This window comes from Aethalodelphis obliquidens, unplaced genomic scaffold, assembly GCF_003676395.1.
Source record: "Aethalodelphis obliquidens isolate GAN/ISIS:26980383/991018 unplaced genomic scaffold, ASM367639v1 scaffold63, whole genome shotgun sequence".
NCBI classification, from domain to species: domain Eukaryota; kingdom Metazoa; phylum Chordata; class Mammalia; order Artiodactyla; family Delphinidae; genus Aethalodelphis; species Aethalodelphis obliquidens.
The window spans coordinates 7119940-7143581 of record NW_020838007.1 but is presented as its reverse complement, the minus strand read 5'-3'; the positions used below and the strand labels follow the sequence as shown (position 1 = coordinate 7143581).

At 39.0% G+C, this 23642-nt stretch overlaps 1 protein-coding gene across 2 annotated transcripts in view; it reads left to right on the top strand.

Annotated features, from left to right (window-relative positions):
* ARHGAP28 (Rho GTPase activating protein 28) overlaps positions 1-23642 on the top strand; it is a 146061-nt gene that overhangs the window by 81508 nt on the left and 40911 nt on the right. Inside the window, exons 3-6 of one of the 2 annotated variants that reach the window (XM_027088585.1) lie at positions 3461-3678; positions 9082-9174; positions 14263-14355; positions 21245-21334. In XM_027088585.1, coding sequence (XP_026944386.1) covers positions 3461-3678; positions 9082-9174; positions 14263-14355; positions 21245-21334 — 494 coding nt within the window. The remainder of the gene's footprint in view (positions 1-3460; positions 3679-9081; positions 9175-14262; positions 14356-21244; positions 21335-23642) is intronic. The other variant, XM_027088586.1, reaches the window with a different exon arrangement.

Genomic DNA, 23642 nt, shown 5'->3' with positions numbered 1-23642 from the left:
TTTTTTTCTTTATTCCCTTTCTACAAGCCTATCCTTCTTAGATCTGAAAAACAATAGTTCAGATGTACCACAATTAGTATATTTCACTTAGCATTAGAAATAAAAAGTCCCACCACAGATTTAATAAAAATCCATTCAGGGGAACTGTCCTCCATCAGAGAAGGATATTTTTATTCCTTTTCCTTACATACTTACATTTTGCCTTTTCAGATCCAGAAAGACACATAAAGGAAAATACCTCTTATTCTCCACTTCTTTTTTCTTACTAGCTAGCTAGCTATCTATATTAAAAATCATAAGTTCGTACTGATAACCTCCAATTCCAATCCAACACCACAAAGTTTGTTGTCTTCCATTTTTCTGTATTTATAACCCCCTTCTCCAATAATGACAAACCTGCTCCTCAATGTACTTTTTCATTTGCTCAAGCCTAGAGTATACAGAAAACATTCTCAGGCGTGCTAACATAAACTTCTACAAAAAGCATACCTACTAACTGGAGTTCAAAATTTATTTGACTGATATTATTTTCCTTGAAGCATATGCCTAGATCTTAAGTGTGCAATTCAGTGACGTTTGACAAATACTAACCCTGTAACCTCACACAAATCGACATAACATTTCAGTCAACTCAGAATTTCCTCATGGTTTTTCCCAATCTCATCATCCCCGTGACTTGCTGTCCCTAGCCAGAGACAACCAAGGTTCTGATGTTTTTGCAGCATATAGTTTTGGGTTTGGCTTCTTTCACTGAACATAATATTTTTGAGATTCATTTGGTGTATTACTATTTCATTGCTTTTTATTATGGGATAGTTTGTATTAGTTTCCTAGCGGTGCTGTAACAAAGTACCACAGAACTAGGTGGCTTAAAACAACAGAAATCTGTTCTCTTGTGGTTCTGGAGACTAGAAGTCCAAAATCAAGGGGTCAGCAGGGCCCTCCTCTCTCTGAAGATGGTAGGGAAGAATCTGTTCCATGTCTTTCTCTTAGCTTCTGGTGTTGCCAGCAATCCTAGCTGTTCCTTGGCTTGTAGACAACACTTGCCATTCTCTACCTCTGTAGTCACGTAGCCTACTCCCTGTGTTGTTGTCTGTGTCTCACCTCCTCTTCTTATAAGGACACTAGCTATATCGGATCAAGGGCCCTCTCTACTCCAGTATGACCTCACCTCAACTTAAATCCTAATTATACCTGCCAAGGCCCTGTTTCCAAATAAGGTTACATTCACCTGTATTGGTGGTTAGAACTTCAGTGTATCTTTTTGGGGACCCAATTCAACCCATGACAGCAGTATTCTGTTGTATGAATATGCCATAATTTGTCTATACATTTAACTGTTAATGGTTGTTTGCAGTTTTGGCCATTATGAATAAGGCTGCTGTGAACAATCTTGTAGAAGTCTTTCGGTGGAGATATATTTTTATTTCTCTTGGATATATGTATTTTTCATAGAATATGTGTAATTACATAAGAAACTGCCAGCATTTTTCCAAAGTAGTTGTACCACTTCACACTCCTCCCAGCGGTATCTGACAGACAAGTCTAGCTGCTTCACATCCTTGCAACATTTGATGTTTTAAGACTTATTAACATGAATGATTCTAGGGATGTGTGGAGGTATCTCATTGTGGTTGTAATTATACTTCACCGATGACTAATGATGTCAAACGCTTTTTCCTGTGCTTATTGTCCATTCATATATCTTGCTTTGTGAAATCTTTTGACTATTTCTTTTAATTGGGTGTCTCTCGTTCTCTCACCTCTCTCATTTTTTAATTGTTTGCAACTGGTGTGCAGTACAATTGATTTTTGTACTTGACCTTATATTTCATTACCTTTCTAAACTGACTTACCAGGAGTTGTCTACTACTAGATTTCTTAGAATTTTCTACATAAACAAAGAGATCATTTGTGAATAGAGACAGTTTTACTTTTTCCTTTGTGACTTCACTCCGTCCCACAAATTTTGATATTTCATATTTTCATTATTATTCAGTTTAAAAAGTTTTCTCATTTTCTTGTAAAGCGTGTGGGAAGGCTTTTGTTCATGTACCAGTGATAGAATAACATAAGCAGAGTCCAACGCCTCTGGACTGATGATTTGATAGTGTACTTGCAAACCAGTCAATTCTGCTCTTTAAAAGAAACCTTATTCAGGTAATGCCTGTTTAGCATAGTTCCCAGAATGTTATAGTGTGTACAGTGGATTTTCCGTTACATGATGTTGTTATTCTGAATTCTTTAGTATTTCTGCACATCTAATTTATAATAGCGATTGATCTTCATCATGATGAATTTTAAGTTTTTTAGCTGCCTTCTGAGAAAAGGAAAGATTACCTAATGTTCAAAATAAGGAGAAAAGTAAGAGAACGAATATCTATTGAACACATACTCTGTTCTAGATTTTTGCCATCTGTCACAAATTCATTGATAAAATAATCCTCATAGCCACCTAATACTTTGGTGATTATTACCTCCATTTTGCCAAGAGGACACGAGATCTAGAGATACTTAAAACTCTCCAAAGTCATTCAGTTAGTAAATGGTGGTTGGGATTTGAACCTGAATTTGTGTGATTAAAAAATTCTTTTGTGTGCCATTAAACCACATTTTTTCTGTCATGGTTTTAGTTTAGATATTAATATTTTATCATTTTTTGAAATTGGCTGTTCAGATATGGCTTATATTTAACTCTCTGGTAAGGAAAATTACCTTCCCAAATCTGCCAAATAACCTTACTCTACTAGAAGATACTTTAAAAATTTGACTTACTTAAAAAAATACAATACAGACCTTTTATTCATTCCTATAGGCCGTTCCCACAATTACTATGGGAAAAAGAATGGTCTTTTAAAGTTTTTTGAGGTTTAATTTACATACAATATTATATTAGTTTCAGGTATAAACATAATGATTAGATATTTGAATACATTGTGAAACAGTCACCAAAATAAGTGTAGTTAATACCCATCGTCAACATAGTTACAAAATGTTTTTTCTTGTGGTAAGAACTTTGAAGATCCTACTCTCTTAACAATTTTCAAATATGCAATAGAGCATTATCAACTATAATTACCATGCTGTACATGACATCCCCATGACTTATTTATCTTATTTTATAACTGGAAGTTTGTACCTTTTGACCACCTTTACCCATTTCGCGCACCCTCCACCCCTGGCCTCTGGTAAGCACCAATCCGTTCCCTGTATTTATGAGCTTGGACATTTTGCTTTGTTTTGTTTTTAAACTCCACATATAATGAGATCATATGGTGTTTGGTGTTTTTCTTTCTCTGTCTGACTTATTTCATTTGGCATAATGTCCTCAACGTCCAGGATGGTCTTAATATGTTGTCTAGTGATTATTTCTTACTTGCTGATGTGTATAGACTTACAGATATGCATGGCTTCCAATCTCAGAATATTCTAACCTTCTCTTGGTAACTTCATCTTACAGAAGGAGAACTTGAAGCAGAGTGGTTGCAAGATGTAGGTTTATCAACCCTGATCTCAGGTGATGAAGAGGAGGGTGGCAAAGCCTTGCTCTCGACTTTGACTCGAACCCAAGCAGCTGCAGTGAAGAAGAGATATAATACTTACACTCAAACCATGAGAAAAAAGAACAAGCAATCCATCAGGGATGTCAGAGACATCTTTGGAGTCAGCGAATCTCCTGTAAGTAGTGAACAGGGCTCAAAAGGTTAGGTTTGCTTGAGGGGAGGGAAGGGGAATGTGGAAAAATTATCAGAAAAGGTCAATCATCTTCTAGCTTTAAGAGAAAAGTAAAGCAGACAGCAAACTGCAAAATTTTGCAAATTTGAAACTTAAGTGATTATTTCTTATTCCCCATACAGCAGTCTCCCCGCACACAAAATTTATTCCCTTCTTTTGAAGTTGATCACTTCTTTGGTAATGGAGCAAGTCTTTGTGGATGAGATACACGGAGCCTTTACTTAAACCTCAGCACTGAATGGAAACTCTGTGGACAGGCAAAGGAGTCCCAGAGAAGTGGGCCCAAGTATTATGTGCAAGTCTGTGTAGTTTGTTTTAATTGGGGGTGGAGATGGGAGAGTGGTTAGGGTACCCTTTATGTTCAAAGAAATTAAAATGATGAAAAGTGAAAGATGCAGCATTAATCAAATGGGCCAGAGAATGATTCAAAAAACCATGAGGGAAGCATCACATGTTTTCTGAGAAATGGCTGGTTGAAATGCCAGCGTACCCTTGGCTATTCCACGGCCACAGTTTTACTTCTGAGGCTGAGTCACGTCCTCCTATTTCTGTGGTTGTTTTACTGGTAGCTCTGCTTTACAGTTCACTCATTCATCCATTTATTGCATCATTGCAGTGTTGCATTGAAATAATTGCATCGTTGATGCAACAGATAATTACTGGATACATTCTCTGTGCAATTCTTATATCAGGTTCTATGCAGATAGGATTCTTGGAACTTTGGGGTAATTCATATATAGGAAAAGGGGAACTTGATATTCTGCTGCAGTCACAGGTAAAGTTGCCTGGGGCAAGTTGGTTAATCACTTTGATTTAGGTTTCTCATCTGTTTAATTGTAACATCAATAGTGACATAAATTAAAACTTCAAGGATCTTGGGTAGCTGGCATAACTGAAGACAGTCTCTAATTTGAGTTAGTTTAGGTTGTCTGTAAGTCAAATCTTCTCTTAGATACATTAGTCACAGCGGGGTGTTGCCAGGGCAGCTCACATATACAAAGTTAAGCTTTGTATTTGTGTTTACAATGTCCTAGAAGAGCGCTATCCTTTAGAACTTTCTACGGCGATGGAAATGATCTATTTCTGTGCTGTCCAATATGGAAGCCCCCATCACATGTGGCATTAGCACTTGAAACGTAGCTAGTGTAAGTAAGGAACTAAAATTTTAATTGTATTTAATTGTAATTGATTTGAATCTAAAATGTCACATGTGGCTTGTAGCCAGTATAAAGAACACAGTTCTAAAATCCTCTGCTGTATATAATGATATATACTCAAGGTAAGCCATTTTGAGTTCTACGCTGTTTGAACTTTCAGCCTAGTTGAAACCTGGGTCTTCTTGGAAGGTGAGATTGTCTCAAGCTGTAACTGAGTAAAGGTGATGCCCACAGCTTGAGGCTAGGGCTCCAGCCACATGAGTCCTGGACAAGATGCCTGTCAAAGAAAAGGTTTACCCTGCAGGTTTAAATTCCCTGGGTCATTTTCCAGTTATCTCCCAGATCATCTTGAGAGAATCCTAAGAACTTGGCCTACATGCGTCCTTTCCCCATTTCTGTTTCCAGCTACTTCAGACTAATATTTTTCCTCTTCCCTAGCAAACTGCAAAATATGGGTCTATAGTTTCTCCTGAATCCTCCAGTTACTCAAGAAAATGCATAACCAGCCTCTCTAGGTTTCCCCAAACGTTGCGCTATAGTCACATAGAAGCAGTGCTTCTCCCATTTCTTTCACTTGGACCCCGAAGGGAATCGTAAGGTGGGCACTTAAGACATTAGGGCTTAAGTATAAAATGAAATGAAGAGTCTTACTTTTCCGTAACATGTAAGTGCAATAAACTGTTTGGTGTTTAACTCCAGCAAAGGCAGAGAGAGGGCCGCATTCTTGGTGGGCAAGGGGAGTAGCCCCGGGGGCTCTTCCTCCTGTCTGCCTTCCTCTTCTCCCACATACCCCCCCAGTCTTGCTGCGGAAGCCCCAGTTCTAGAGAGAATGGGGAATGAGGCAGGGGAAGTGGTCACAGGTAAAAGAATGACCATATATTCCAGGGAGTAGAGGTCTTGTGCTCTCCTGAGAAGTGGGGCACCTGGAAGTCAGGGAAAGCCTGGCATTGTATTATGCTGCTTAAAAATTCACATTGTTCTTTGTCAAAAATGTAAAAAGCCATATAAGGCAGCCTTTTAAAAATATGGTATATTTACAATGTGTAAGTCCTAATAAACATTCCCACAAGACTGTTTTTTCCTAAAAACTTCAGCATCTGCTTCTGCAGGTAAATAGACTTGGAGGTTCTTAGAAATGTACCTAAACTTTTAAGTTTCCGATTTGAATTTGACGTCATGAATACCAGTTCCTCCCTCCTCCTCCTTCTTCTCTTCCCCGCTCTCCCTTCCTTATTCTCTTCTATTCTTTATTTCTGCCTTTGTCATCGTTTACCTACATTAATAGAACAATTACATAAAGTTTCCATTCCATTTTCTTAATGAAGTTTTAACATTACAAGTTGCATTAGGTAATTTTGCATTAATCTTAGAATTATGAATCTGACCCACTATACTCACCAAATGAAGATATAAATAATTTTAAAAACAAATATTTTTTTTCTTAATTTTTTGCATATAGAATCCCAGGTTCAAAATCATTTTTCTTCAGAATTTTGAAAATATTTGTCCGTTATCTTCTCTCACACACCATTGCTGTGGGGAAACACAATATCTACGTCAACTTCATTCCTTTATATACAAATGTGGAAGCTTTGTGAATTTCACTTTTTATTGTTGGAACCTTGAAATTTTAGCAGTTTTCCTTTTTAAAAAAATTCATCCTGGTCACTACCAAGTGAGCTCTTTCATTCTTCAGCTTGTTCATTCTGCATATTTTCTTCTAACGTTTAAAACAAGTATTTATTCCCTTCATTTTCTCACTGTCTCTTTCTGGATATTAGATGATTGTTGTTAGATGATTGTTGTTAGATGATTGTTTCATTGTTTGGATTGAATCTCAATATCTCTTAAATGTCCTATTTTCCAAGCTTTGTTTTTGTGTATGTTTTTGCTCTACACTCTTGGCTGTCCCTTCAACTTCATCTTTTATATCATTAATTTGGCCTTGGTTGTATTAACACTTTTACCTTTCATTAATTTTTAAAACTTTAATAGTCCTCTTATGAACTTACTGAAGCCCCTCCTTTCCCCTAATTTTTCCTTTATTTTGTGATCTGTTCTGTTTCTCAGCCGCAATAGCCTCTCAGCACTCTGAAGGTACTAAATTAAACCTTAAATTCCAAGGTTCTCTTTTTTTCCTTGAATTATCTCTTTCCTTCAGGGTCATCTGTTTATTTTTGGCATCATTACATTGCTATTGTTCAGTTAACTTTAATCTTTGGGTATTGATTTATATTCATTAATGGAGAACTAGATTGACTGATTGATTAGGTAGTGGTCATATATTTCTTATGCAGTTATGTAGACCCGTTTTCTCCCAAAAACTCTCCCCCAGAACAGGAGTCTGGGCCTGTGTGAGTGGTGAAGTGTGGCAATGTCAACTGTCACACTTCACTTTAAGAAATAAATATGGTATCAATGCCAAAGTAACAAGATCCTGCAGAATCATAATTGGTTTCCTTTTCAGGCAAACCCAACTTTCCTTTTTATACTCCTGTCTATATCCTTTTAGAAGGCCCCAATAAAGTGCAATTCAACATTCTTTCTATCCGGGACCACCGCACCCATACTAGGACAGCCACTACCACTCCCAAGGCAGGTGGTCACTCTGTCACCGAGGGGACACTTGGGTTTTATCCTGGAATTATATTTAGCTGCTGCCTGCTGTTCTCCTAAACAGCTGTTGCCTTCTGAATTGGGCGATGCCTTCCTGCTGTTTTTATTTTCACTCTGGATATGTGCTTTTTCTGGATCAGCATTTACCTTCCACACATTTTTCTCTTATACCTTTTTTCAGGCCGAAGTTTTTCTCTACCCTTATCAAACCACTCTTGCTTGCTCTTTATCTTCCAGAAGCATCCAACAATTTCTCTTCTGCTAATGGAAATGTTTAGTGGTTTCTAGATCTACTCTTTGAGAAAGGTATCTCTTTGACATTTTGAGTGATTTGCAGGGGGAGGAGAATGTGGTATGTGCATTGTAATATCTTGATCCAATTTTCCTACGTTGATTTTTCAGTAGTATTTGTTCCTTTCAAAAAATGTGTTTTTTTCCTTATTATAAAAGTAATACATCGTCTTTAATGGAAATTTAGAAAATATGGACAAGCGAGGTAAAAAATGAGTATTTCTATGGGCCCAAATAAAATTTTATGATTTAATTAAATATCCAATGAATGTAATTTTCAGTGAAATTCTAACCATAAAAGAATAGAATATTTAACCCTTGTTTTGGTAGAGCTCTTATACACTAAATCACAGATATTAAATCACCCTTTGGATACATAATGCAAGGTCTACAATCCATTTCATCATGAGCAGAAGTTCAGTGCTCAAACAGATTTTTTCTAATATTCAGAAGATGTGAATCAATTATTACCTTCAGTAACACATTTAATTGAGCAAAATAGTCAATCTAATTTCATAATTGATAAACAGTTAAAGGTGGGACTAACTCATAATTAACTGTATAAATATAGGCATACAGTCCTTAAAAAAAATGTTATATCACACATATACATTTGACTGCATGGCCCAGAAAACCCAAGAAATCATGAGTTTATACAAATATGAATTTGTTTTTTCTCTCTTTCAGAGGAAACTGGTCTTTGCTTTAGCGTAGATCCAGCTTCCTTCCATCTTTCTATTTTATCTTTCACATGTGGCCTTCATTCTTTTGCTTGCCAAGGGGGCTGGGCCACTCCTGCCAGCATGCCCGTGTTCCTGGTGGTTCCTGGAGCTTGTACCAACTGACTCTATCTCTCTGACTTCAGTTTCCCAGAAGTCTTACTTGGTAGAATTCCAGTTACCTCTCATTGCCTAGAAATGTTATACAATCATCCTTAGCTGCAAGAGAGCCTGGGAAGTTGATATTTTTTCATTGTACACAAAAGTTCCTGAAAAACAAAATCAGGATCCTATTAAGGAAGACAGGTGACTGGGTTTGGGGCAGGCGGTTGACAGGATCTTCCACACGTACCAGTGTCTGTCACTGGGCCTGGTGTGTGGTGAGCTCCCAGGACTGGCTGCTAAGTGGCCAAATGCAGTGATCAGCGCATAGGCAGTCATATCTGTGGGTGTCTCAACATGTCTGTATGAATGTGCACATCGTATGCGTAACACGTGATTAAATGCAGTTACCCTTGGGAGAACATGCCTGAATAAAAATGCACTTTCATTTTTCTCAATAGCCAGATGATTTTTGTTGTATCCCAGCTCCTCTTTCGGATGTGAACCCAGATGAAGAAGGGATGCCAGCAGTTCCCTGCAGAAATGGCCAACTGGTAAGACAGAGCAAGGGGATCAGGAGAAGTGGTTAATTCAAGGCAGCCTGGAAAGTTTAAAAAAAAAAAAAAAAGCCTACTTACCTTGTAACAATGAAGAAAAAAGGGGACTCAGACTCAGGAATGAATAATTAAATAGTTAAATCCGCAGATTCTATGGGGCCTGCTTGTACGTACAATAACAAAAACAATCACAGCTGCAGCTGCAGCCACAGCCAGAAGTCAGTACATGTGGGAGGTCATCAGCTAAACTATTGTTCTCTTTGCTGAGTGCATAGTGGAAAATTTTATGCTACCTTCTATAAACCTTTCAAAATGAATTTAATTGTCACTGTAAGAAATATTTTGACATTTAAGTTACTTTCTAAATGTAAATATATTGTGGGACGCAGCACTATAGCATCTTGAACCTGTAACAATAAGTGGAAAAAGTGCACAATCTTGCACAGGAGGTAAACACGTTTTATTTAGAGCCCACCTCTCCCAGTTTAGTGCAAATTTCAAAGAGTGATGATCTGAGTTCCAAACTGTCAGTGAAGCTATTTCAGTGAAAGAGATGAATCTCATGCTGTGATCTGTACCTCCTGGCATGAGGCCTGGGTCCTCTTACTGAAGTGGTGACCCTTCACCCTGAGAAGGACATGGGTTCCTGACATCTTCCTCCACCTGGACTCATGGCAGCAGAAAATTTACAGTAAGAGACCTTCCTCTATCATGCTTCTATGTGTTTCCTTCTCTTTAGCTCTTTATTTTCTTCCCTAGCAGAGGAAGAGGGATTCTTTGTTGTTCTAAGAGTAACCCCTGTACCATTCTTGATCTGATTGATGATGATGATGATGATGTTTAGATTCTCTACAGTTTACTTTCATCTTGCATATATTTTATGTGGGGCACTCTGTCCACATCTTGCAATTGTCTCGATACAGGCTAGCCCCTGGTCCCTTCCAAAATTCTGCTCAAGGGTTTGGATGTGGCCAGTTTGTGTTCTGGCTGCTCTTCTGTTGCCTGAGGGTAGGTCAAGGTCTGGAGGTGGAGGGTGGTCAGCTGGGGCTGTGAGCAATCCTGTTTTCAGATATTTGTCTCTAATTTTTTTCTAATTTCATTGCATTTCTCATAAGAGTGTGAACTCTGTCTAGTCAGAGGTCTTTACATTTTCTGTTGAGTTGGAAGATTTTTCCCTCGGTTCAGGGAGTCTTCTATACCATCCTTCCAGCCAGGACACTTGATCCAGGCATTTGTTCCTCTCTGCCCGCCTGCTCCCCTTCACAGCAGCCACTACCTCTTCTCTCAGCTAGAGGAGGGGCAAGTCAGAGTAGACACGGGGTGTTTTCAAAGAACGATTTCTATGAGCTTTTCACCCCACCTGCCTCTACCTACTGTTTTGATTGCCTCCTCTTCACCCTGGGGTTATAGGGATGGCTCAGCACATGACCCCTGACACTGGAAAGATGAGACAACAGCAATTTATTACATGTTCTCGCAGCCCAGGGAGGGAGGACACCGCACACCATACAGAGCCACATGTGGCGTGCACTTGGGAACAGAGTGAACAGCCAGGCTTTGTAGTATCAAGAGGGTGAGTGCCCCCTTGGTTCTCACAGAGGATGGATTGGCTTGTTTGAATAATTCCATGGGTGGACAGGAAACTGAAACCCACTACTCAGGGATAAGCAAGAACTGTGTCTGGCCCCCTGGGTAAGGAGTGTTGTCTTACTAGGGGACCTTATCTGAGGGAGCAAAGTGGGAGGGGAACTTGGGCTTAGACCACTTACGGCCCTCCCGCTTTTACCGGATGTCAAGGCAACGTGTAAGAGTGAGTCTTATTTTAGATCTTGTTGCCTCATTGACACTCCACATCCAGCCGTGGACTCTCATGATGAGTCTGTGCTTATTTTGTTTCTTTTCTCTTTTAGCACTATCCCTTTTATTTCAATTCTTTGATGGTCTTGTCATCTTTTAAAGGTTAAAGGCAAGTGTGGTGACGAAACACATGAAGAAATCTCCCACTGAGGTGAACAAGAATGATTAAGTTTTATTCCAGACACACCCCTGAACTACTCACCAGTTTATAGAATGAGAAAGCAGTACTACTCTTATCCCTGGAGGAGGATGAGGGCTAGCCCGCCAGAATGACCACAGAGAAGAGTAGAAATACTAATTTCCATAATCACATATATTACAAACTGTTACATCTTCTTAGCAGATTGCATCTTTTATCCTTTGAGCAAATCTGGCAAGAAATATCTCTGAATACTAAATTTTAATAACTAAAAGGCTTAAATCCTAAACTGGTTAGTATCAGTGTGCTAGGCTGTTGATCATTTTCTTTCAGAAATTTGTAAATATTAATCTATTTGCTTTTCATATAGTGTTAATGTTGAGAAGCCTGATGCCTCTCTAAATCATTCCTTTATTTGCATCCTACTCTCATTTTTATATTTCTGGAAGCTTTTAGGTTTATCTTTGTTGTGAGAGGCCTGAACTGCCATCAGGATATGAAATCTTTTTTTTTTTTTTTTATCATGATCCAGCACTCAGCTTTTTGTTTCTGAAACATGTTTCCTTTCAGTTCTGAACATTCTTTTCCCATTGTTTCTTTTACTTCATTATCTCCATTTTCTCTCTTCTTCTTTTCATTTCTTACATTAAACTCACACAGCTCTTAAGTTGTCTCTTATATTTCCCATGTCTTTGTTTTCCGTTTGTTCTGTATGCTAGCAGGTTTTGTCTACATCATTTTGTGGGAACCTAATTCTCATTTTTGTCATGAGTGGTTATAATTGGGTCCCTGTTGATTTTTAAATTCAGCAATCATACTGTTAATTCATAAAAACTCCTCCTTTTTTCACTGATTTACCCTTTATTGTTATAGTTAGTCCTGATTTATGATTGCAATAGTCTCTCAGATCTCTCTGAAATTATTAAATCATTATAAGCCTTTTTCTCTTCCCTCACTTATCTCTTTCTCCCAGAATGTATACCAATATACTTTTTTTTCAGAATGTTGATTTTCTCCACAGCTGACTTTTTTATAGTGTTGATTTTTCTCCAGTGGCTGATGATCCTTAGTGATGGTCTGGATTGACTAGTTAACGACTTTTAGGATATGTCATTGCTGTATGATTTCTCTGCCATTATATAGATATTTTCCCAAAGGGCTCTTTATTGAATAAGAGGGCTGACTTTGGGTCCTGTGTAAGCAGTAAGGTATGTGAGCAGTCTGTGAATGGACGTTATTTTAACAGCACACATGGGTGAGTCCGTGCATGTGTGCATATGTAGACACACGTACATACACACGTACACACACAAATACACGCATGCACATACCTTCAATGCCAAAGGGAGAGTGGCAAATGACATCATTCCCAGACAAAACTCATGTTCTCCTTTTATTCTCCCATCCATGTCTTTCATGAAGGTCCAGAGTGACCTGATATTGAGGTCTGTTTTGGTCTCAACCCTGGGCATCTTCCCAAGGCAGGTAGTTCACTTCATTCAGAGTGCTTTCCTTGGGTCCATACGTGGCTGCCGTCTGCTGTTCAGTGTAAAGGGAACTGTTGGGAGTTCGGTCGGGCCCTTCCATTAAGGAAACACTTTACAATAAATTATCCTAGCCATTGCCCTGGGACCCCTTCTTGTCCTGTGTGGTTTTCACTCTAAGCTTGGTTGTTTGTCTGTTTGCTTTTTTGTGGATTTGCCCTTTCTTTGTCTTATGCTATCCTTAGGCTGAGAATTTCTTTACAATTATGAAATAAATTACTTACTTTTTATTTTCCAGGAATTTCTAACAATTTTTAATCTGTTATTAGAACACTTTGTTGGTTTTCAGTGCCCTTGGAGCTATACTTAAAAATACGCCCTTTCTCTAATTCTGAGTGATTGAGAGTGGTACACTCTCTGACCTCCATCCTGACCTAAGTTTTCTTGTACTGCCTTTTCAGCATTGTTTCCCCTTCCAAAGAGATGTGTGTTCTTCATAGCAATATAATACATACACATTGGGGGAAAGTTAGAAAATATGGAAAAGTCAAATGAAAAATGTTTCTAAGTTCTCGTGTAAAAGTTTATTTCATTAATATCCAGTATGCTTAATTTTGCAAAAAGTTGCTTTAATCATGGAGTAGAATATTTACATCTTATTTTGGGAAATGCCATTATATCACAAATGCTGCTAAAAATCTTAGAGCATATGCACAAGGCCTACAGTGCAGCACATCGCAATTAGAATAGTCTCAAATCCATTTGCTGCATAGTGAAAATCAGAGCTTTTCCAATACTCAGTGATGGGAATGAAATATTTGGTTCAGTCATATGTGTTTGTGAGATAATCAGTCTAATGTTTTTCCAGTTTCAAAATGAAAAAAAAACCTGAATACTCTTGCTTTTGATTTGTAAATCACTCCAAAATACAGTCATAAAGTCTGATTTTTAAGTAGCATAGTTTAATCAGTAAGCTTCCTGACTTAGACAATTAGAGGTTTATTTTCCTTACAAAATAAGAAGTCTGCGGCTGGTTTGACTAATATCCCTCTCATGGACCTACCAAATTTTTATCTTTCCATTCTGTTCCACTCAGCATACAGGCTAGTATTTAATGCTTACAGGATGTCTGGGCATCACAGGTACCATGCCCATGTTCTGGGAGAAGCATCAGCCAGCTGATTCCATGCACTTCAACAAGAAAACATTAGCCTTCCTGGGTGCTCTACCAAGTAGGGTTTCACTCGAATCTCTTTGGACGGAGCCATCACATGATCACACTTAGTCCTTTTAGATAGACACGCAGCATCATAGAGCAAGATCATGATATTCATATGTTAAAGAAGAAAAGAAAAGTGGGTTTTGGCAGGCAGGCGGCAGTGTCTGCTTTTGAGACTCATTTCTATTGCAGTGCATGACGTTTAGGAGGCTCAACATCCTTTTGGAGGAATTGGTGAATGCTACCAATTGCACTGTAGTCATTAACTCTGTGTATGTCCACATGGCTGTGCATTTATACAGATTCTAGTGTGATGTATAATTGAATAAACAATCACATAGTGAAAGATATGCCTGGATAAAAATGACTTTCGTTTCTTTCATTAGCCAGGCGATACCTGTGACAACCATCCTAGTCAGTTGGACGACACCCAGGAGGAAAAAGAGCTGCCGGGAGTTATCAAAACAAGTGGTTCCTTGGTAAGTGATAGCAGGAGAACTGGGGTTAGGGATGAAAAAAGAAGCCGTTCCTTCAAGACAATCATGCAAAACTTCAAAACAACGCAACATAATTCAGGTGGCTGGACAACTCCAGCTGTCAACATGCCTATCTACTTTTATTTGATTTGTAGGAAGCCATTCAGCAGTAAATGAACCCGAGTTTAATAGTTAAAGCCACAAACAACTACATGCTCTATTAAAACAGATACAAACCCAGAAAACCAATGATGGTAGGCATTTCTTTACGACAGATTTAGTTCCTTTCCATTTTTCGTTTATTTTGAAAAATTCTCATAAGAGTGTTGGTTCCATTGAGTCACAGCTCCACCAGCTATGGATGTCAGGTCACAGGACAGCAGTAGGTGTCCTCAGGTTGTCCACTGCTTCCCTGGTGCAGGGCGAACACCAGGCATCTTAGTTCTGACCACACTCTTCACCCTAGGTGTCTAGTGCCCTCCCCTTCCCCATCCCCCTGCTTTTCCCCAGAGCCACTTCCACTCCCCACTTACCCAGAGGAGGGCAAAGTCAGGCAAACGTTGGGAGAAAGATCCAGCTTCTGTCAGTTTACAAACGGGAAAGATTGCTTTATTTATGGTTTAGCCAGAGCCTGTTCTCACGTCTGTTTTTACTTGCACTTCTATCCTAAGCTATCTTTTCTCTCCCTTGGTGGAGCTTATATACTCTACCTTTCCTTTAATTTTTCCATCTTCATATTCCCTCACCTAACTTCCTCCCAGGTAGAAAAGAGCAAAATGGTGAATCCAATAGGTTCCCTCCTCCCTACTGAGATGGTGTTGGGGAGAGACTGAGTTTCAAGGGCTCTGCTCATGTTGACCCCAGATGTGGTTACTCACACCTTCAGTTGTTTTCCCTCATGATTTGGAGGAGATAGTAGTTGTCTATTTCAAAAGTGTCTCCGTTTGATTAGGAGGGGGGTGGATTTTGGAAAAGAATTTACATTATTCCTGGAATATTTCTCTCTGACCACCACTCGTGTGAATGTTGCTGGGATTCTTTTTTCTTTTTTTCATTATGTTTTGTTGACTCTACTAGGTTTTAGGAGAGAAAGCCTTGGTCATTGACTTAACTCTCCCATTTTATTCCAGAATATAATCCCTATTGTTTACAGAAATAATACATAACTCTTTTTTTAAAATTAATTTATTTTATTTATTTATTTTTGTCTGTGTTGGGTCTTTGTTACTGCGCGCAGGCTTTCTCTAGTTGTGGCGAGCGGGGGCTACTCTTCATTGCGTTGCGCGGGTTTCTCATTGCAGTGGCTCCTCTTGTTGTGGAGCACAGGATCTAGGCATGCAGGCTTCAGTAGTTGTGGCTCATGGGCTCAGTAGTTGTGGCTCACAGGCTCAGTAGTTGTGGCTCGTGGGCTCTAGAGCGCAGGCTTAGTAGTTGTGGCGCACGGGCTTAGTTGCTCCCTGGCATGTGGGATCTTCCCAGACCACGGCTCGAACCCATGTTCCCTGCATTGGCAGGTGGATTCCTAACCACTACGCCACCAGGGAAGCCCCAACTCTTTCTTTTTATATTAAAATTATCCACAGTTTTTTCTCTGCTGGTATTTCCAAGCTTTAGTTCCCTCGCCTTTTTTTTTTTAATAACATTTATTTATTTGTTTGTATATTTATTTATTTGGCTGTGCCAGGTCTTACTTGTGGCACGTGGGATCTTCTTTGCGGCATGCAGGATCTTTTAGTTGCAGCATGCGAACTCTTAGTTGCGGCATGTATGTGGGATCTAGTTCCCTGAACAGGGATTGAACCCAGGCCCCCTGCATTGGGAGTGCAGAGTCTTAGCCACTGGGCCACCAGGGAAGTCCTAGTTCCTTCGACTTTATCACACAAATCCTCTACTTTTGAAAACAAATCAACTTTCTGTTTCAGGAACATAGTTGGAGCTTTCCAGTGATAAAATTTTGTTTGGTCTTTTCTCATCTTTTCAAATGGGCAAAAGATTTGAATAGACACCTCTCCAAGAAAGAGATTTGGATGGTGAATCATCTTATGAAAAGTGCTCAGTATCATTAGTGATTATGGAAATGCACATAAAGCCATGATGAGATAGCTCTGCATACCCTGTAGAATGGCTGAAATTTAAAAAGCTGACCGTATCGACTGGTGCTAAGGATGCAGAGCAACTGGAACTCTCATACATTACTGGTAGGAATGTAAAATGGTCCATCCACTTTGGAAAATAATTTGGTAGTTTCTTAAAATATTAAGCACATGCCTTCCATATAGACCCAGCCGTTCTACTCATAGGTAATATATATTCATACGAAGACTTATCCACAGAAGTTTATAGCTTAATAGCCCCAAACTGGAAAGAACCCAGTTTTACCTGCAGCTAAATACATGAACAAATTGTGATATATCCATACAATAGAATATTTCTCAGCAATAAAAAGCAATGAACATTTGATATACAAAGCATGGATGGATCTTAAAATAATTATGCCATGTGAAAGAAGCCAGACAAAAAAGATTCAATTTATATGAAATTACAGAAAATGTAAATAACCTATAGTGAGGGAAAGAAGATCAGTGATTGCCTAGGGGTTGGTGAGGAGGAGAGGGAAGGAGGGATGACAAAGGGGTGTGAGGACATTTGGGGAGTGCTGGTTTTGTTCATTGTCTTGACTGTGGTGATGGTTTCATAGGTCTATATATTTGTCAGAACTCATCAAATTGTATACTTAATAATCTATCTCAAGAAACCTTTACAAAAGAGTCCATATAATATTTTATGATTTCTTTAATATCCAACACATTTATTTTGCAATAAGCTACTTACAATAAAGGAATTGTCTATTATAATACAGATGATTGTCTATTGTCTATATATTATACATGGTTGAATCTTGACTCTGGATCACAAATGCCACTAAATCTGGGCATTTACAAAAGATTTACAGAAGATTTACAACCTGTACAGAAGGCTTACAACCCAGTCTACAGTCCTTACAAACTAGTCTACAAATCACTTGTATAGATAAAAGAAACATTTTCCTTATGTGTAGTCAACATAAATGAATTAGTCATTAGAGGTGTTAGTTAACTCAAAGGCGAAGTAGTCGATCTAGTTTTTTTCCATCTAGTTTATTTCCAATGTCTTAAGTCAAACTCAAATAGCTACATTTGCTATTGATTTATAATTCACTGCAAAATACAATCATACCTTCTGTTAAAAATGATCAATTGCATCTGTGTTTGCTTTGTAGTAAAGAAAATCTAAGGAACCTTGGTTTAAACAAGTAGGAGTTTGTTTTAATCACAAAATGAGCAAGTAATGGTGGATAAACCAAGGCTAGTACAACTGCAGTGCAATGCACTGCCAACCTTAGCCCGAAACTTCTAACTTTTTCCTTTCATGCTGCCACCATAACATGTGGATTTAATCCTTAAACTTACAAGATGGTTAGCAAACTCTGGATCCCATTAGGAACATGTGCCAACTGAGTGTTCATTGTTAACAGAAAACCTTAGCTCTCCTGGAGAACCCGCACAGTGACATTTCTCATATTGCTCATTGACCTACTCTTGCACTCTTACATGACAATCTGGGTTTCTTTTCTCTTCTTTGGTTGCCTGAACCTTATTCCTTTATAAATAAGCTTTTTGTGTTTGCCCTCTCTACAACTTTTTTGAATTTTGAATTTATTGCTGGAATTCTGAACTTTCACAAGAATCAGCCCCTTATTTCATTCATCTTGGTGACTGCTCAGTGAGTTCTTTCTGAGAACTGATTTCTTTCTTCAGTTTCTGGACATTGTCTTCTATTATGTCTTAAGTTATTTTTTTCTCTGCATTTTCTATGTTCCCCCCTTCTAGAACACATATTAGATGGTTCCTGCTTTGCTTGAATTGAATTTCAGTATCTCCTAAATTTTCTCTCCTGTTAGTCTGTTTGCTCTGATTTCTTCATCTTTATCTTTCAGATTAGTAATTTTTTTCTTGGTCATGATTCTGTTTTTTTTTTTTTTTTAAGCTTGTCTTACTCCTTGTACATTTCAGCAAACATATTCTTATTTCCCAAGAACAACTTTTTTCTTTCTGATTTACCCATTATGGTAGCTGTAGGTTCTTGATTCATAGCAGCAATAGCCCCTTGAAGATAAGAATTATATTATTTGTAAGGAATGAGATTATTTCTGTCTTTTTTATTGATATATATATATATATTTTAAAGTGCATGCATTTTAGGTATATAATTCAGTTTGAAGAAGTGTTTTCACTCATATAACTACAGTCAGTCAAAATAGAAAACATTTCCATCACCAAAGAAATTTCTCTCAGGCCTTTTCCAGTCAGTTGTCCTCCTTTTCCTGCAGCGGCAAACCCTATTGAGATTAATATGCACTCTTGTGTCTGGCTTCTTTCACTCAGAATAATTTTTAGATTTATCCATTTGTTGGCATGTATTAGAAATTTAGTCCTTTTATTACTAACAATAATCCATTGTGTAAATATACTATTATTGGTGTAGCTATTCACCTGATGATGGACATGTGGACTGTTTCCAGTTTTGCGCTATTATGAATAATGCCGCCAATACATTCATTTAGTATAAAGGATGTATATTCTCATTTCTCTTCCGTAAAGATGCAACATAATTCAGATTGTTGGCAAACAAGCCACCCTCAGCCCCATCACCCATAACCCTTAAACTCAGCTAGGAATAATTCAATAAATCAAAAATAACTAAATTCTATCCTTTAAAGAAAGCATCTACAGGCAGAAACAACAACAACAGAAACTAATTTTTTAAACTTATATCCTAAGTGGAGGATGTTGTCAACTAAAACTTGGTCCTTGTGGGTGAGCTCATATGGAAAAATAACAGATTACCATGTAAATTGTTTTTCATTATTTTCAGTATCAACTAAGAAACAAAAATTTAGTTTTTCCCAGTTATTTTCCAAACGTAAACATCTTGTGTGGAGAACATGCTAGCTTTTGGAATGCATAGCAGTAAGTGATACAAGCAGTGGAGTCCTGCCCATGTGCAAGCGCCATCTGATTAGGGAAGTGCACATCTCCTGTCGGGTGACAGCAAGTGTCCGCAAGCTTACAGTGCAGGGAGAGCTTCTCACCAAGACTATGGATCCTGAATGTTTTTTCAAGTCCAGCTCCACAGTCCCTCCACTGTACCCCTGTCTATCAGAATCCTGTCACAGCAAGAGGGTGGGATGACCCACCAAAGCCTCCATCAGGGCTGAAAGTGTTCAACAAGGCAGAAGACACCAGCACATTTTCAGGTGGAACTACCATCCCTGGGCCCCTAAAGTCTGCAATCATAATGCAAGTCTTTATTAATTTTGATTGATTACTGGATTTCCTACTCTTTGTACATTCTGTTATTTTTCTCTTCCCTCTCTAAAAATTTTTCTTTTATGCTGTTTTCAAGTAGAGGTTTTTATTTTACCAAATCAATTCTATTAGCTTTTCTTCTAGAAATTTCTATCAGCTATGGAATTCTTTGCTGGTTTCCATTGCTGTTAACAATCTGTTTCTTTAAAAAAAAAATATATATATATATATATATATATATATATATATATATGTTTTCTGCCATTTTTAGTGATTTGGGGTGAGGGGAGTTAGGTGATTGTCAGCTTGCCATCTTGACTTAAATTTCTTGAGCTAGATCTTTTGTTCTATTTGTTCCTTTAAAGAAAAAAGAGTCCTATGGTTTTTTTTTGCGGTACGCGGGCCTCTCACTGTTGTGGCCTCTCCCGTTGCGGAGCACAGGCTCCAGACGCGCAGGCTCAGCGGCCATGGTTCACGGGCCCAGCCGCTCTGCGGCATGTGGGATCTTCCTGGACTGGGGCATGAACCCGTGTCCCCTGCATCGGCAGGCGGACTCTCAACCATTGCGCCACCAGGGAAGCCCAAGAGTCCTATGTTTATTTTATAAAGTAACACATACCATCTATAGAAAATTTAGAAAATGTGGTCAAGAAAGATGAGTGACAGTTTTTTAGAAAACAAAATATCGTATGTTTTTATAAGTATCGAATATATTCGATTTTGCCATAAGTTTCCTTCAGTAAAGAAAAGAATATTCATTTCTTAAATTTCAGTAATGCCCTTGTACACTAAAGCAAAAATCTACTTCAAGCTTTATAAATGAAAAAACAATTTGGTACTATTGCTATTGAATTCTAATCACTGTGAAAGATAGTCCTAGGGTCTGTTTAAAATAAATAAGATTAGACAAGTTTGTGTTTGGCTGCATGTAATAGGAAAGTCGGAGTTGCTTTGCTCCACGTGGAGATGCTTAAGAGGGGGTGGTCCAAGTGTGACAGGGCAGCCATGTGATGCCCCTTAGCACAGACCCAGCCATCTCTGCCATCCATCATCCTCATTGGAGCAAGATGCCTGGCAACTCCAGGCTGTCACCTAGAGTGCTGTCATGAGCATGTAGCAGCTGACCCTACTCTTTTTGGTCAGGAAAGCCTTAACTTTTCTGGAGGCACTCTTCTTAATACTACACTTACACCTCATTGACCACACTTGTCACATGATCACTTTTAGCTGCAAAGAAGCCTGGAAATCAAGTTCTCTGGTTTCACACCTCACTCCCTGGAACAAAACCAAGATATTGTTAAGGAAAATGGAATTTGTGGCAGACAAGAGCAGTGTCTGCCACAGGGCCAGGGTCTGTCAGAGGGCCAGGCATTTAGCTGGTTCGCAGTGATGAGCCCTGAAGGGCTGGTGCAATTGCCCATGCCCTGGCAGTCATAACTCTGTGTATTGCCACACATATCTAAATACGTACGCATAGTGGAATACACAAACATGTTAGAAAGTATTTGCCTGAATAAGAATGGTGCTTTCATTTCTCCATTTAGCCAGGTGATGCGTCTTTCAACATTACTACCCTGTCAGATGGGTCCCAAGATGAAGAAGGGAGTTTTGCAGTTCCCAGGAGTGGCTCCATGGTAAGTCATCACATGCTCAGATGATTGCATGTCAGGGCAAAATTGCAAATTCAAGGCAAGAAGAAGAATTTTTTTCAAACAGATGAGAAAAACTTGAACTAACACTGTGAGGAAACCACAGCTGCCAATAGACCCATCAACCTTATAACAATTAGGAAGAAAGAGACTCAAAACTGAGGAATGAATAGATCAGTTTGAAAGAGGACTCCATAAATTAATACTGATGCAGTGTTCTTTAGGAGCATCAAGCATGGAGCGATTTGTTAACTTTTGTCCCCTTGTCTGAGTTCATACAGATGATCTGTCCTAACTCTGCCATCTTAACTCAGAAGTCCTTTTACCTGCAGGATAAATTAAAATTTCCTCCTCCTGATATTGAAGGCTCCCCACTGTTGCCTGTGTATCCAGCGTTGGATCTCAGGACTCATCCAAACAAACCCTCCACTTACGACAGATTCACTCACGTGGCCTTGAGTAGTAGAACTTCTACTTTTCTTTGTCTCAAACTCTCGTCATTCCTCCCCCCGCCCCACCTCCACTGGGAACCCCCAGTTGGTGTTTCTGTGCAGGAGCCCTGGCAGGGTGTGGCATAATGGACCAGAAGTGAGAGACCCTGTTAGATAGGGTAGTGGTTCTCCACTGGCAAGTTGATGGAAGGCAAAAGAGCATGACAAGATGGGCAGATGGAGGGGGCACATTCAGCGTCCTCCTGGGCAGTAGTTTCTCGTCTGTTGTCGAGTTTGATATACCGGGTAGTTGATATGCACAACGCACTCCCAGGGCACCCCCATTGTTCAGGGAGATAATGCTGTTAGCCCCATGTGAATGAGTTTTTCTGTTGTGTTTTTAGATTTTTGGTTATGAGGTTGTTTTGTTTTGTTTCATAGTGATCATTTAAGAAGCATAAAGTAATGTGAGTGATTTTTATCAGTAGCACTCACTACAGGTTATAGCACCGATAGGCTAAGGGTTACCCACAGTTTCTGACCTACTGGCTTTAAATTCAGCTGTTACTTTCCCATTTAAGACCATGCATTGGAATGCAAATAAGTGAGAATATCTCTACTTCAGAGATAATCTCCAGTTCACCCCACTTAGCGATGAAAACAAAGTAAGTCATTTGCAAACTGGTAACTCCTAGAAATGAGGAGTTTCCTACAGTAGACCTTACATGGTGTGCTGTCCACCCCCACCCCACCCCGTGACCGAGGATTCCTCTTCTAAGTAAGGCCTTGCCCAGGATATTTCATTTTCAGTCTCAGCTGGAGATACCCATGTGCCCAAGACTCAGCCCCAAGTCTTAGCCTCACCTCTACTTGTCTTCTCTGACACCTGTTGATTTTATCTTGTACACAGTTCTAGAATATGTCTACTCCCCTCTTTTCCTACAACTACTTCCTTAGTACAGAAACTCATCATCTTTCTGTGTTACTGAAGCAGCCGCCTAAGTGATCTCCCGGACTTTAGCTTATACCCTCCATCTCATCCTCGCTGTGGCTGCAAGTCATCGGTCTAAAATGCAAGTCTTGCTCCATGCCTGCAGCAGTTCTCCCCACTTTCTAGTTAGTGTTAGTGTTAGGTAGTTAGAAAGCTTCTGTCTCTGACCTCTCGTCCGTCCGCTAGCTGACTTCACCTGTTCTATAAGCCAACAAGAAAGTACTGTGTGTAGTTCTGTGCACACACCAAGCAGAACTTGAAGCATGGTGTTTGCACCGTTGAGTTGCTAAAGAAGAGGAGGTTGGGTAGGCCTGTTTTCTAGGCTTTTCCATGGCAGCTCTGTGACCACAATGCTTGTGATGTTTTTCTATTTCTTCATTCTTTGCTGATTCATTGATTTATTCATTCACCAAATCTTTATTGAACACGTGTTGTCTACATATAGGATCCTTGAAAGTTTGACAGTGTAAGAGAAAGAAAATGATCTTGCATGGCAGTTATAGATAGAGCTTCCTGGGGTAAGTTAGTCACTCAGATTTCGTTTTTGTTTTCATTTTGTTTTTCTGAAAACTGATTGAATGTCAATAATGACATAAGTAAAAGTTTCAGCAGTAATGACACTCAAAAAAATTTCATTGGAACCTGTCTCTAGTGTGACTTACTTTGGATTGTTTGTTACTCATAATACCTTTACTTTGAAATGTTAAACAAATTGGTTAGTTGCTAAAGTAGCCCACAGATGCCAACTTCACTCTTTCTGCATCTGTACTGAAAATCATTCTAGAACTTCTCACCGTGACATAAACACATTTTTGACTTCCCTCCTTCTTGATTATAAGGAGCCATGGGCACCCTGGTTTGGTTCCCCAGT